Consider the following 13,321-nt stretch of genomic DNA (forward strand, 5'->3'; position numbering starts at 1 on the left):
TATTTCTGATCACGGCAGTGGCCATGGCTTAAAAGATTGTTAATAAATTGGGTTGTTGTGTGTTTGGATCACATGCCTTTATTTTATGTGTTTAATTGGATGATACATATATCCCACCTTTTGATTAAAGTGATCCTTGGAGCAGCTTACAGGAGATTATAATAATACCAGGTGCGTGTGCATACATGAGCCCATGCACAGCATAAATCTGCACCGCCCTGCCTGCTTTGGTTCTTTGTCTAATGGCAGAGGTCAGAGAGTGCTTCAACTCTGCATCCGAAGAGCAGCTGGCATCTGACCCCCAAGCCGCCTCTCTTGCACCTGCTCCTTTGTTGGCCAGTGGAGTCGATGGGAGGCAAGAAGTGCCATCACTCTCCTCCCCTGGTCACTATTTGTAAGCCACCCTTGTGGATAATGATATGGATGACATGACAGGATAGAACTAAAAGAATAAAAACACAGGAGTTTTAAGTTACTGTTGGAAGAAATTCTCCGTGCTGGTGTAAAATAACTTTCTTCATTCTCAGGAAAAGTTCTTGTCCATGGGAACGCTGGGATTTCTCGAAGGTAACAAAGCTCATATTTTTTACAAACATTCATAAAGCAGGGGAAACATACCTTACCTGGTTTGTTTGTCTTCTTTTTCAGTGCTGCCTTAGTTATTGCATACATTATGGAAACCTTTGGAGTGAAGTACAGGTGAGGAAAAGTATTAACCTTCCTTCTGTTTGGAGGAAAGCATTTGGCTTACTTCCGGAGCGCAGATCTTGCTCATGGAAGGTTGCAGGTTCAAATCCTAGGAACCACTGCCGGTTAAATGAGGAAATGGTATGACTGTAAGGCACCTTTTGTACATTTCTAATGTAAAAATGGTGGGTAGCTGATGGAAGGGCCATTATATGGCCAAAATGGGTTTCCTGGTGTAACATAAGCTCACCACTGCCAAGACTAGCGACTAGCTGGATCCAGTCAAGTTCCATGAATAACAAAGAGCTCCCAAGAGCTGCAAAAAAATATTCAGCAATAGAAAGAAAACAGCGGCATATCTTGGTCTCTATTCCTAAAATGTATCAGTATTGGGTAGCTTTATAATCTTTTTTGGTCTAAACACAATGTCAGCTGTATTTAAGCTGTATTTGAAGTAGACTGGCACACTTGAAAACACTGTGTAATACTAGACTGTGTTGGGGGCGAAGATCCGTCTCTGCAGCTGTTGTCTTGTCATGCCAGACTAAGTTGCCGATTCCTTTTTGCTGCGTTCAGCAGGAGCAACAGTGGAGCAGATCTGCTGGCGTTGAGGTTGTGGCCAATGGCCACTGGGAAATTCAGGCTGCCCAATCTTTTTCAGTGTTTGAAGGCGCTTGTCAGCTTGACATTAACAACCTCCAGTGTAAATGCTGTGGTGAAACCAAAGCTGTATCACCCTTTTCCTAACCATGTAGTTGTCTTATACTTCTCCCATTTGTGTCAGAAATAATCAAAGGTGCTCCCAGGATCAGCAGACAGGGTGTATTCATAGTCCTTGTTTTTCCAGGAGGCTCTTTCCATGTCCCCCATCTTGCACTGAATCAGGTTACCAGTCCTCCTCACACACTGTTATCAAACCTAATTTGCTTTGGCTCTCCCTGTTCTTGAGCAGAGATCATTGGTAGTAGCCCTGCTGCTTGGAATCTCTTCAAGGATGATACTAAGGTGGAACATGGGACTTGTGACATAGCCTTTGAGCTGAGGTCCCTCCTGGCATACTGAGCTTAGGCAGAAAGGCCAGCTCCTTGTACAACAGAAAGCTTAATGCCTCCAAATGTGGGATACATCTGCTATGGGCCCATCTTCCCTTGTCCCAGTGGAGCCCCCTGGAGAAATCACTGAGTGCCTGGCATCCAGGGCTCTTTGGATATTTCCATCTTATTAAAGATGGTGAAAAAGAGAGAGAGAGAGAGAGAGAGAGAGAGAGAGAGTGGTGTTTGGAAGCGCTACAGCACGCCAGCACTTCTAGGGCAATGGAAAGGGCATGTGCGTGTGCTGAAGCCTTCCACTGTGGAGGCCTCTGGTCCTGTGAAGAAGGAATATTACTGATAGGATTGGGCTCCTGCAGCTTTGTCCATAGAGTTGTGAATGTAATACGTTGGGATATCAGAAGCTGTGATGATCATAGACTTGGGTATCTGGAGGCGGGACGGAATCCAGGAGCCACTTTCATTACCCAGGAAAAGCAAGGATCTGGCATACATGAGGTGGCTCTTGCCTCTCCAGGAATCCTGTTCATATCCTCAGGCTGTTCAACATAATACCTAGGGGCACTCTTGAGTCCAGTAGATAAAACATTTGAGCACTGCCCTTACTTTCAGAATCCAATCTTGCTTATATCACAGAATCATTGTACCTCTAGTCTCACGTCACCATCTGTGAAACTAGAGCAGCATCCTCATAGGGCTGGTGTGAGGGAGAAGATGTTGACTGTTGCTCCTGGTCAATTGTGTGTCACTTCATGGGCGGCCTCTTCATGTCAACACACTTTACCCATCAGATATTCTCAAAAGACTTGCTCCCCTGTTTGAGCCTTCATGCATTTACCCAGAATTTCATACACAACCTTTTCTGCTTAAAAGTAATTTATTAGGCTATTGACCTCTCTTGCTGAAGTAGCAGCAACAATTTCTTACATTAATAACGGTTACTAGCTGGCAGGGAGTTTTATTGACCCCTGTTTTGTATCATTTTTGAAGGGAGATAATGCAAACGTAACTAAAGTAAAAATATTAAGCGCATGAGTCAGAAGCTCAATGCAAACTGATGCTAATTCAAGATGAAACATCTTCTCTTTCCTGTAGGGATGCCTTCACATATGTGCAAGAAAGAAGGTTTTGTATTAATCCCAATGCTGGATTTGTCCACCAACTTCAGGTAAGAATCTCCTATCGGTGGATGATATTTGTTCTAACTTGAAGGAAAATAATTATATCTTGCGTGGATGTCAATTACCCATTTCAAACAGTAGCCAAAATCGTGTTGCTTATTAAATCACATTTGGGTCGGTCTGTTGAATCAGTGGGGGTTTGTTGAGTCAACTCCTCTAAGTTCCAGTGATTCAAATGGGTCTACTCAAACTGCAGCTTACTTTAACACAATAAGGTCCAATTAGAGTAGACTCATTTAAATCACTGGAATGTACAGAGGAGCTGACTCACTAAATCTCTCTTGATTCAATGGGCCAACCCTAGTGCCATCTGCTACACTAAGCAACAGGCTTTCAGCAGATGGTTCAGGGTGCTCATGTGCAGGGCTTGAAAAATTTTAGAATGTGTCACCAGTCAGTATGACCAGACTATAGTCTTGCAATTTATTGGGATTGGGAACCACTGATTTATACCCTCAGATTTGGGTTGCTTTATTACCTGCGTGCCTATAGGGTCATGAAGCTTATATTTTGAATGCAGAAATAAAACTGAAAGCAAAAGCGCCCAGCCTCTTAAGGAGCTACAGTTCCCTCCTACCCCAGGAAGTGTCCTTATTCGGTTTAAATTGGGAGCAGGGAATCTCCATATTCTCCAGCATGGAACTACTCTACATTCTCCTGCAGAGCTATATCTCTATGTGCCCCTCGAACTTGCGAGAAGAGAGCTGTTTTCCTTTTGCAATGGGAAATGGGAGGGGAGGACTGCAGAATGAGAGAGAGAGAGGCAGAGGGGAAGGAGGCAGGGAGGGAGCTGTGACTCGAGCAACATTTTTCACTCGTCACAGACAAGTGGATGAGTGCATTTTTCAAGCCCTGCTCATATGGTATTTGGCCTTTCTGGTAATTCTTCTCTCTCTCTCTCTCTCTCTCTCTCTCTCTCTCTCTCTCTCTCTCTCTCTCTCTCTCTCTCTCTCTCTCTCTCTCTCACACACACACACACACACACACACACACACACACACACACACACACACACACACACACACACACACACACACACACACACACAGGTGCCTCGCATAGCGATTGCTCCGTTTAACGAAGAAATCACTTTGCGATGATATTTTTGCGATCGCTTAGCAATAGTCCCTGTGGGGAAAATTCGCTTTGTGATGATCGCAGGGAAGCGATCATCGCAAAGCCAAAATTTTCGGCCAGCTGATCGGCGGTTCCAAAATGGCCGCCGGGTAAACAAAATGGCCGCCCGCTGTGTTGCCTCGCTTTAGAGGCACTGAAAATGGTCGGCCCATGGAGGATTTTCACTTAAGGTTAGTTTTTAAGCCCATAGGAACGCATTAATGGTGTTTTAATGCGTTTCTATGGGCTTTTTAATATCGCTTAACAGCAATTTTTGCTGCACGGATTAACATCGCTAAGTGGGGCACCACTGTGTGTATATACAAGGGACGATTATGTCGTCCCTTGTATTGTCTGAAATCATTTTAGGCACTTGATCTATCTCCAAAGATCTTCCAGGGTATTTTTAATTCTGCTGATTCTCTCCCCTTCCCTTAGCACACCTAAATTTTCCTCGGCTCCAGGGTTAGAATTAAATTCCTAAATTTTCTCCTCTGATTTCCTCCAGCCCTTCCTTTGGTTGGCATGCATCATCCACCACCCTCACATTTCCTTGTTCGTTATTCCATGTCTCCTGTTGAATATAGTCCTCCTTTAGTTGCTCATTGAATGATTTCAACTCATCTTTGTGGGATCTCACTATTTCTAAAATTGCTTGAAGGGTACCGTATATGCCGGCGTACAAGACGAGTTTTGGGGCCCCCAAAACATGTCTCCAATTGGGGGGCCCGTCTTGTACGCCGGGTGCCAGGAGGGAGCTGCTGCCGCGAGAGTGGTGCTGGCCGGGGAGGAAGGGAAGCGGCGCGTGTTCGCTCGCCCGCCACCCGCGTTTCCCCTTTTCCTCCTCCTCTTCCTCCTGCCGCCGGGAGGGAGGGAGCTGCCGCCGCGAGAGTGATGCGGGGCCGCGCTGGCCTTGGAGGAAGAGAAGCGGCGTGCGTTTGCTCGCCCGCCCGCCACCCACGTTTCCCCTCTTCCTTCTCCTCCTCCTGCCGCCGCCCCCCCAAGCCTCTTCCCGGCGCCGCATTTTTTTGGGGGGGTCATCTAATACGGCCCGTCGCCTAATACGGCGGCAAGGAACTCATAGTGGACTATAGGAAAAAAAGAGCAGACATTCAGCCACTGTATATAGATGGAGTTTGTGTGGAACAGGTGGCTGAATGTAAGTTTCTTGGGACCATCATAACAAATGACCTGACTTGGAGTGCAAACACCGCTGCGTTAATCAGGAAGGTGCAACAACAGTTGTATTTTCTAAGGATTCTTAGAAAACAACAATTGACTGAGAGTTTGTTAACCACCTTTTATCGGAGTTCGATTGAGAGCATATTATCCTACTGTCTTTGTGTATGGTTCACGAGCTGCACAGTGGCAGAGAAAAAGGCAATTCAAAGGGTGATTAAGACGGCCCAAAACATCATTGGCTGTTCACTCCTCTCTTTGGAAGAATTGTATAAGAACAGATGTAAGAGGAAGATATCTAACATACTGAAGGACTCCTCTCATCCGGGACATCAGCTCTTTGAACTATTGCCATCGAGAAGGAGATTCAGGGTATTGAAAGCAAGGACAAGCAGATTCAAGAACAGCTTCTACCCAAGTGCAGTATTGAGTTTAAATGCGGGGCCATAGGTTTTTGGTGGAATTTTAATTGCTGAGAGAAAACGGGGTATCTATATTTGGATGGTGAAAGTTGTGTATATTTTAACTTTTTTTTTGTAGTGTTGTCCAGTTTTACCTTGGGGAAGAGCACCTCATTTCATTGCACCCACTTGTGAGCGCAATGACAAATAAATTTCTTATGTCTTATGTCTTATATATGGTAGATTTTGTTTCATCCAAAAAATTTTCATTGTAGCATTATGTCCCAAGATGTCAAGTACTTTTATTCCAAGTGAAAGATGCCCAGTAGCTTAAAGCAATCAGTCCAGTTCCATTGATAATTGCTTCAATTAGTCCACTTTAGATTACCTTTAGGGTTAATTTTGAATCCAGTCTCATACATAAGTTGACAGCCCAGTTCATTCGATGTTTATATTCATGGCCTGCTATTTTTTTGTAATCCAGCCCCGAAAACGGTTCATTCCAGTATTGATTCTATCCCGGTCTGTGTTCCAGTCAGGTTCAGAACCCAGGATACATCCAAATGTTTTTATTGGTCCACATGAGCCAGATATATATTCCAAGATGAATTGTCTTTGTTAGACTTTCCAGGCTTAATTTGTCTATGTTTGAGTGAGTTCTCAGGGGGGAAAAGGAAAACAGATTCCAAGCTTGAGTGTTCAAGGTCATGATCTGGGCTTTTTGCCAACGCTGTAGATAGCCACAACAGTTAACTCCCTGCGTTGTTTGGCTAATAATAATTTTAAGAGGAAAATGTCTTAAGTTTCTAATGCCAAAGTAATACCAGACTTCCTTCCTTGAAGTATAATTAAGTGTTTAATTAATGTCCAATTTATTTTCTTCACTTCTCCTTCCCCCTCTCCAGATCCACCGCTGCTCTACAAGTGGTGGAGATAAGAGACACTTATTTCTGGTAAAGGGATTATTTTGTCCAGGGATAGTCATAGAGCAGTACAGTTCTAATTTTGTATCTCACCCAGTGGTAACAACAATGTTAATTAGCTGATTTATCGCTTCTCCATTGCCGACTGTCGATGACTTGCAAGCAAGCTATTTCAGCTGCTTGTTTCCGCCCACTGGTTCATTAGGGAGTTTCCCGGATCAAATGTGGGTAACCACCGTCCCCCTCGTGATCAACAGGCTTCTCCCCCATTTCACCACCTCTTTGGGATGGTTTTAACCCCCTGGGGGGTATCAAACAGGTTGAAATTCAGCCCAGGGGACAGAGCTCCGTCCTCCTGCTGCTGCCTTGTTGCAGCATCAAGCCAGAAATCGCCTTTCTGATGATTCTGTTTGTTTAACAGTTGTATGTAATTGAATGTGCCTAAAACAATACAGGATTTGGGTTATTTTGGCTGGGTAGCAGAAAGATTGCAGAGCAAAAATCAAGGATGTGTAAAAATAGTCTTTGAGATTTCCTTACCTTCTTTTGCTCGTTTAGCTAATTGTCCTTGTCTGGGTAGATTTCTTTCTATAGCTCTCTGTCTCGTTCATCTGCCTTTTTTTTAAAGGAATACGAAGCCATCTATCTAGCAAAATTAACTATCCAGAGGATGTCACCTCGGCAGTTGGAACGATCACTCTCTGTTACTACAGGTAAACAGATTTGTTGATACTCCTAATGGCTAGGTAGTTTTCTATGCAGAAAGCATGGCCTTGGGTACTTACTTCTGCCACGTGCTCATGTGTGGTCATTAGTTCCAGGGTACCCAAAAAAAAAAGCTGCTTAGAATTGGTTGAGAATGTGAACCAAGTTAGGAGCTGGTTCACACTGAATTCGTTTGCATGTTGATGGCACTTCTGGAGTTCAGTGATTATGTGTCAAACAATAGTCTTTTATCCTGGTAATAATAAGATGAAAGTCAAGGTGCTTTCTGTGGCAACTTAACCCTGTTAACTATTATGGATTGTTTGAAGCACACGTTTCCTTTTTTAGATAAACCATCCCTGGTTGGTTTGTTTTTTAACCTGTCCTTATAAATGGAATTTTGAGTGGAATTTTTACTAGTTGAAGCTAAATCTAAAGCATTTTGAAGCATCAGCTCTGGTTCAATGGAAACAGTTCTTTTCCTCAGGAAGGCTTCATGTTGCTATCCTCATGACCAGCTTCTCCAATGACCGTGCCTGTTTTACAGGAAGTCTAAAACGGAGTCATGAAGAGGATGAAGAAATCTCCAGTATGCAACCTGCAGCTCAGAACGGTTGACCTAAGGGCACCGTGGACTCATGGCGGCTGCAGATCTCAGCAAGAGGAATGGCCAGAGCTGCTGATGTTTTTTTATATGGGAGAATAGTCCAACTTCTTTATGCAAACCTTGCCCCGCCAGTAGCATACAAGGCAAAATTTTAAAAGGTATTTTGGATCATCCCTTGACTGTCTAGATGGCACTGATTGTTTTATTCCATTTTTTTTTACACTTTATAGTTTTATCCTAAACCAAGACTTTGGACTTGCAAAGAGGTATTATTGCAATAATGCACTTTTCATACTTGAAATTTCTTTATTTGTATTGATAAAAGTTATTACTTAAGCAAAACGTGAGTTGGGGAGGGAATTATTTGTTTACAAAGTTTTGTGTAATTTATAACAAGAGTCTTTAGTAAAAAAAAGGAATGAAAAAAAACCCTTAAAATTCATTGTGCAGTGCTTTTGTTTCTTTTTCCAAGTGTAGGCGTCAGGAAGAGTGTTAGTAAACACCAAAACACATTGCTTGGGCCATCATGAAGTGAAACAGTAGGTTCAGTGTCACTGATACATTCTCATTGCAGAAAATTCAGATTAGCTGACGTCCTTTTGGTCTTAAGTAACATTTGCTTAACTTGCTGCAGCTAATTGATGAATGCCAGTGTAGTCTTGCGTATGACCAAGATGTCGCCTTGCAGCTTGTCTATTAACCACTGCAGGCGATGCAAACACCAGAAGGAAATGGTGGCTGCTCTGCTGTTTCCCCTTGGCTCTTCCTGTTAAAACCAATGGTCCTTTATAAAACACCATTTTCCTGGGGATGGGATAAATCCGTAAGATTGCCTAACACAAATGAATGCTGGTACCTGGCATGTGACCTTTCCAGCTGAATGCAACCCACCAGCCGTGTTCTGTTTCCAGACTTTTCCCCTCCTTTTTCAGTCACAGCAACCGTTCGCTACAGACTTGACAGACCTATCTCTGCAGTTAAGCTGCCTGCTTAACTGTAAAACAGAGCAATGAAAATACTGTTGGGTCTTGAGCCTAAGTCAGTGTTCATGCAATGAGAATGGAAAGCAACTGTGTTTTTTAATGTGTCCACTATGTGTTGTCCCTGAGCCTCTATGGTAATTCATTGATAATACTTGAATCCCACCCTTTCTTCAGCAACCTTATGGGAACAGGCATCGGGACCTCCTCCTCATCCACTTTCTAACTAAGCTTCCATACATTGCTGAATGTCAGCATCCTCCTTTTGTTAATTCTCTGTGCCTACAGAACAGAACTGGGGTAGAAAGTGGAAAAGATCAGATGCGGATATCTTCCAGTCTAATCAGCACAATTTGAAGCACTGATAATTGCCAGTCACTGGTCATATTTAGGATTGTATGTTGGATTTGCTGAGCTGCAACACCCAACCTAGGTCCAAAACTGAAAGAGTCACAGAAAAGGAGTCGTGCAGAAAATCTAGGCTCCTTGTTTCTGGTGGAAACTTCCAAAAGTGGGCTTAGCTAATAAGAAATTACAGTCCTGTGCTACTGAGGAGTGCAAATTCCATACATTTTATTAAGCTGGAAGGAATAGGAGAACCTCAGAAACAATCGTAAGAGTCCCTCTGATGTGACGTAAGCTTATCATTGGAAGAATGTTCAACTTGGCCATGCTTTTCAACAACTGCAGAATAAAAACAAAGTATGCCTTATTGAAGCAGTGCAGTCAGGTTACTCTCGTACATCTGCTGAAGTTACTCAAACATAGGGGAATTATGCCTAAATATATCTATCCACATGTATGTATGCATACAGCCTCCTGTCAGATAGCCATTTCTATGCCTTGAAGAGACACTTTTCCATGGTTGATATGGTGACATCGTGCCAGTGAGACTGTTCCCTGATATCTATCAGCACTGAAGATGGGAGTAGAGATGGGGGTACACAGGTGGCATTAACGAGAGTACAATCCCATGGGGATGGACGGTCCACTCACCGATCCACCGTGGATGTGGACAGCGTAATTCTACCAATGGCTCCGCGGTGCACGATTTGCTCACCACTCCTGGCAGGAGGTGGGAGGACAAGCCTCGCTGCAAAGTCTAAAAGCGGCGATCGGATTGCACACCGCGGAGCCATTGGTAGAATCGCGTGGTCCGCGTCGGATCACAGAGTGATCCTCGTTAACACCACCTGTGCAGGGGTATTCGTATATTATGATTACCCCCGTCTCTCCCCTGCTCTGGTCCATGGGATCATGACGAGTCAGACACAACTTAACAGTTAAACAACAACCCCTATCTCTAGATGGGAGCGCTCCAAACAGACAGTGTTCCTGTTTGCCTTGCTTCTTCAAGGAGTCTGTTTCAGCCTTTTTGAAAAACGTTCCTCTGCACTTTTTTTGGGGTGTGGGTGCGTGTGGCGGGGGGTTGCAGTTAGATTCTGGCAGCCTGCATCCATTCTGTGGCATTGGTTACAGAAGAATGCAAGATTTTTCCTGAAGTCAAAAGAAAAGAAAGCCTCATTGGAAGGCAAAACAAGAACACTCCTCCATAAGTTCCAAGAAACCAAAGGAAATGTAATCAGAGGATTTAAATTAGCAATGCTGAAATATCTGCAGCCTAGATTAGATTAGGCATCCTTCGGTCTTGAGAGACTATGGTAATGTGTTCTGTATGGAGGACTTGGAACAGCATCTAGTGTGGATGAGAAGGGCAATTCAAGAGTGACCATCCCTTCCACACTGAAAACAAATACATTCTGTCCCCTGTCCAGCTCCCTGATTTTGCTGCTTTCGGGACTGCCTCTTGGCCTCGGCCTGCTGGACAAGGGTTTCTTTAAATTGGGAGGGGCCATGAGCTAAACACCCAGAGGTCAAAGTTTCCCATCTGTCCATTCCTAAGGCCTTCAGATCCCGCTTGCAATATCTTTGTATTGCAGCTGTGGTCTCCCTCCGACCATCAGCCATTCTCACAACATGCCCAAGCCAACGTAGACGTCGCTGTTTCAGTAATGTATACATGCTAAAAATTCCAACTCATTCTAAGACTATTAGGAACTTTGTCCTGCCAGGTGATACCAAAAATGCGTCAGAGACAACGCATATGGAAGGTGTTCAGCTTCCTCTCCTGCCGTGCACAAAGGGTCCAGGACTCACTAGTACAGGAGAGTGCTTAGGACACAGGCTCCATAGATCTGGATCTTGGTATATGCCGTCAGCTTCTTATTAAGCCATACTCTCTTTGTGAGTCTAGAGAACATGGTAGCTGCTTTGCCAATGCATTTATCCAGCTCGACATCTAGAGAGAGGGTGCCAGAGGTTGTGTCCCTTGCAGCACCACCACGTCCCTTGTTTTCTTCAGGCTGATTGTTAATCCAAAGTCTTGGCAGGCCTTGCTAAACAATTCATGTGTTGTTGGAAGTCTTCAGCAGAGTGGGCAACGATGGCTGCATCATCGGCGAAGAGGAAGTCCTGCATGCATTTTAGCTGGACTTTGGTCTTCGCTCTCAATCTAGAGAGATTAAAGAGCTTCCCATCTGATCTAGTCTGGAGACGTTTTCGTTTAGTCGTTTAGTCGTGTCCGACATCGTGACCCCATGGACCAGAGCACGCCAGGCCGTCCTATCTTCTACTGCCTCCCGGAGTTGTGTCAAATTCATGTTGGTTGCTTCGCAGACACTGTCCAGCCATCTCATCCTCGGTCATCCCCTTCTCCTCTTGCCATCACACTTTCCCAACATCATGGTCTTTTCCAGGGAGTCTTTTCTTCTCATGAGATGGCCAAAGTACTGGAGCCTCAGCTTCAGGATCTGTCCTTCCAGTGAGCACTCAGGGTTGATTTCCTTTAGAATTGATAGGTTTGTTCTCCTTGCAGTCCAGGGGATTCTCCTCCAGCACCACAATTCAAAGGCATCAATTCTTCGGCGGTCTGCTTTCTTTATGGTCCAGCTCTCACTTCCATACATCACGACAGAAAAATCCATAGCTTTGACTATGCGGACTTTCGTTGGCAAGGTGATGTCTCTGATGCTGTCAAGGTTTGTCATTGCTTTCCTCCCAAGAAGCAGGCGTCTTTTAATTTCGTGGCTGCATTGCTTTCCTCCCAAGAAGCAGGCGTCTTAATTTCGTGGCTTCTGTCTCCATCTGCAGTGATCATGGAGCCCAGGAAAATAAAATCTGTCATTGCCTCCATATCTTCCCCTTCTATTTCCGAGGAGGTGATGGGACCAGTGGCCATGATCTTAGTTTTTTTGATGTTGAGTTTCAGACCGTTTTTTGCACTCTCCTCTTTCACCCTCATTACAAGGTTCTTTAATTCCTCCTCACTTTCTGCCATCAGAGTGGTATCATCTCCATATCGGAGGTTGTTGGTATTTCTTCCGGCAATCTTAATTCCGGCTTGGGATTCCTCCAGTCCTGCGTTTCGCATGATGTATTCTGCATATAAATTGAATAAGCTGGGGGACAATATACAGCCTTGTCGTACTCCTTTCCCAATTTTGAACCAATCCGTTGTTCCATATGCAGTTCTAACTGTTGCTTCCTGTCCCACATATAGGTTTCTCAGTAGATAGATAAGGTGGCCAGGCACTCCCATTTCTTTAAGAACTTGCCATAGTTTGTTGTGGTCCACACAGTCAAAGGCTTTTGCATAGTTAATGAAGCAGAAGTAGATGTTTTTCTGGAACTCTCTGGCTTTCTCCATAATCCAGCGCAAGTTAGCAATTTGGTCTCAAGTGCCTCTGCCTCTTCGGAGTCCAGCTTGTACTTGTGGGAGTTCTCAGTCCACATACTACTGAAGCCTGCCTTGTAGGATTTTGAGCATAACCTTGCTAGCGTGTGAGATGAGTGGAATTGTGCGGTAGTTGGAGCATTCTTTGGCACTGCCTTTCTTTGGGATTGGGATGTAGACTGATCTTTTCCAATCCTCTGGCCACTGTTGAGTTTCCCAAACTTGCTGGCATATTGAATGTAGCATCTTAACAGCATCATCTTTCAAGATTTTAAATAGTTCAACTGGAATGCCATCACCTCCACTGGCCTTGTTGTTAGCCAGGCTTTCTAAGGCCCACTTGACTTCACTCTCCAGGATGTCTGGCTCAAGGTCAGCAACTACATTGTCTGAGTTGTCCGGGATATCCACATCTTTCTGATATAATTCCTCTGTGTATTCTTGCCACCTCTTCTTGATGTCTTCTGCTTCTGTTAGGTCCCTCCCATTTTTGTCCTTTATCATGTCCATCTTTGCGCGAAATGTTCCTCTAATATCTCCAATTTTCCTGAACAGATCTCTGGTTTTTCTTTTTATGTTGTTTTCCTCTATTTCTTTGCGTTGTTCATTTAAGAAGGCCCTCTTGTCTCTCCTTGCTATTCTTTGGAAGTCTGCATTCAACTTTCTGTCTGGAGACAGAGACCTTCTATTGCAGTTCAAAAGGCCTGCTTCAGCATGACAGCAAAAAAGATCCCAAAAAGGGTCGGTGCAAGGACACAGC

At 44.2% G+C, this 13,321-nt stretch overlaps 1 protein-coding gene across 1 annotated transcript in view; it reads left to right on the plus strand.

Moving 5' to 3' along the window:
* The window catches only part of STYX (serine/threonine/tyrosine interacting protein), a 44,469-nt gene extending 36,192 nt beyond the window's left edge, over positions 1 to 8,277 (plus strand). The window contains exons 7-11 of the mRNA XM_072986882.2: positions 528 to 567; positions 649 to 699; positions 2,832 to 2,904; positions 7,165 to 7,249; positions 7,789 to 8,277. Of these exons, the coding sequence (XP_072842983.2) occupies positions 528 to 567; positions 649 to 699; positions 2,832 to 2,904; positions 7,165 to 7,249; positions 7,789 to 7,859 (320 nt within the window). The 3' untranslated portion in view covers positions 7,860 to 8,277. The remainder of the gene's footprint in view (positions 1 to 527; positions 568 to 648; positions 700 to 2,831; positions 2,905 to 7,164; positions 7,250 to 7,788) is intronic.
* The last annotated feature ends 5,044 nt before the right edge of the window (positions 8,278 to 13,321 follow it).

The sequence above is a fragment of the Pogona vitticeps genome, chromosome 1 (genome assembly GCF_051106095.1).
Source record: "Pogona vitticeps strain Pit_001003342236 chromosome 1, PviZW2.1, whole genome shotgun sequence".
Classification (NCBI taxonomy): Eukaryota; Metazoa; Chordata; class Lepidosauria; order Squamata; family Agamidae; genus Pogona; species Pogona vitticeps.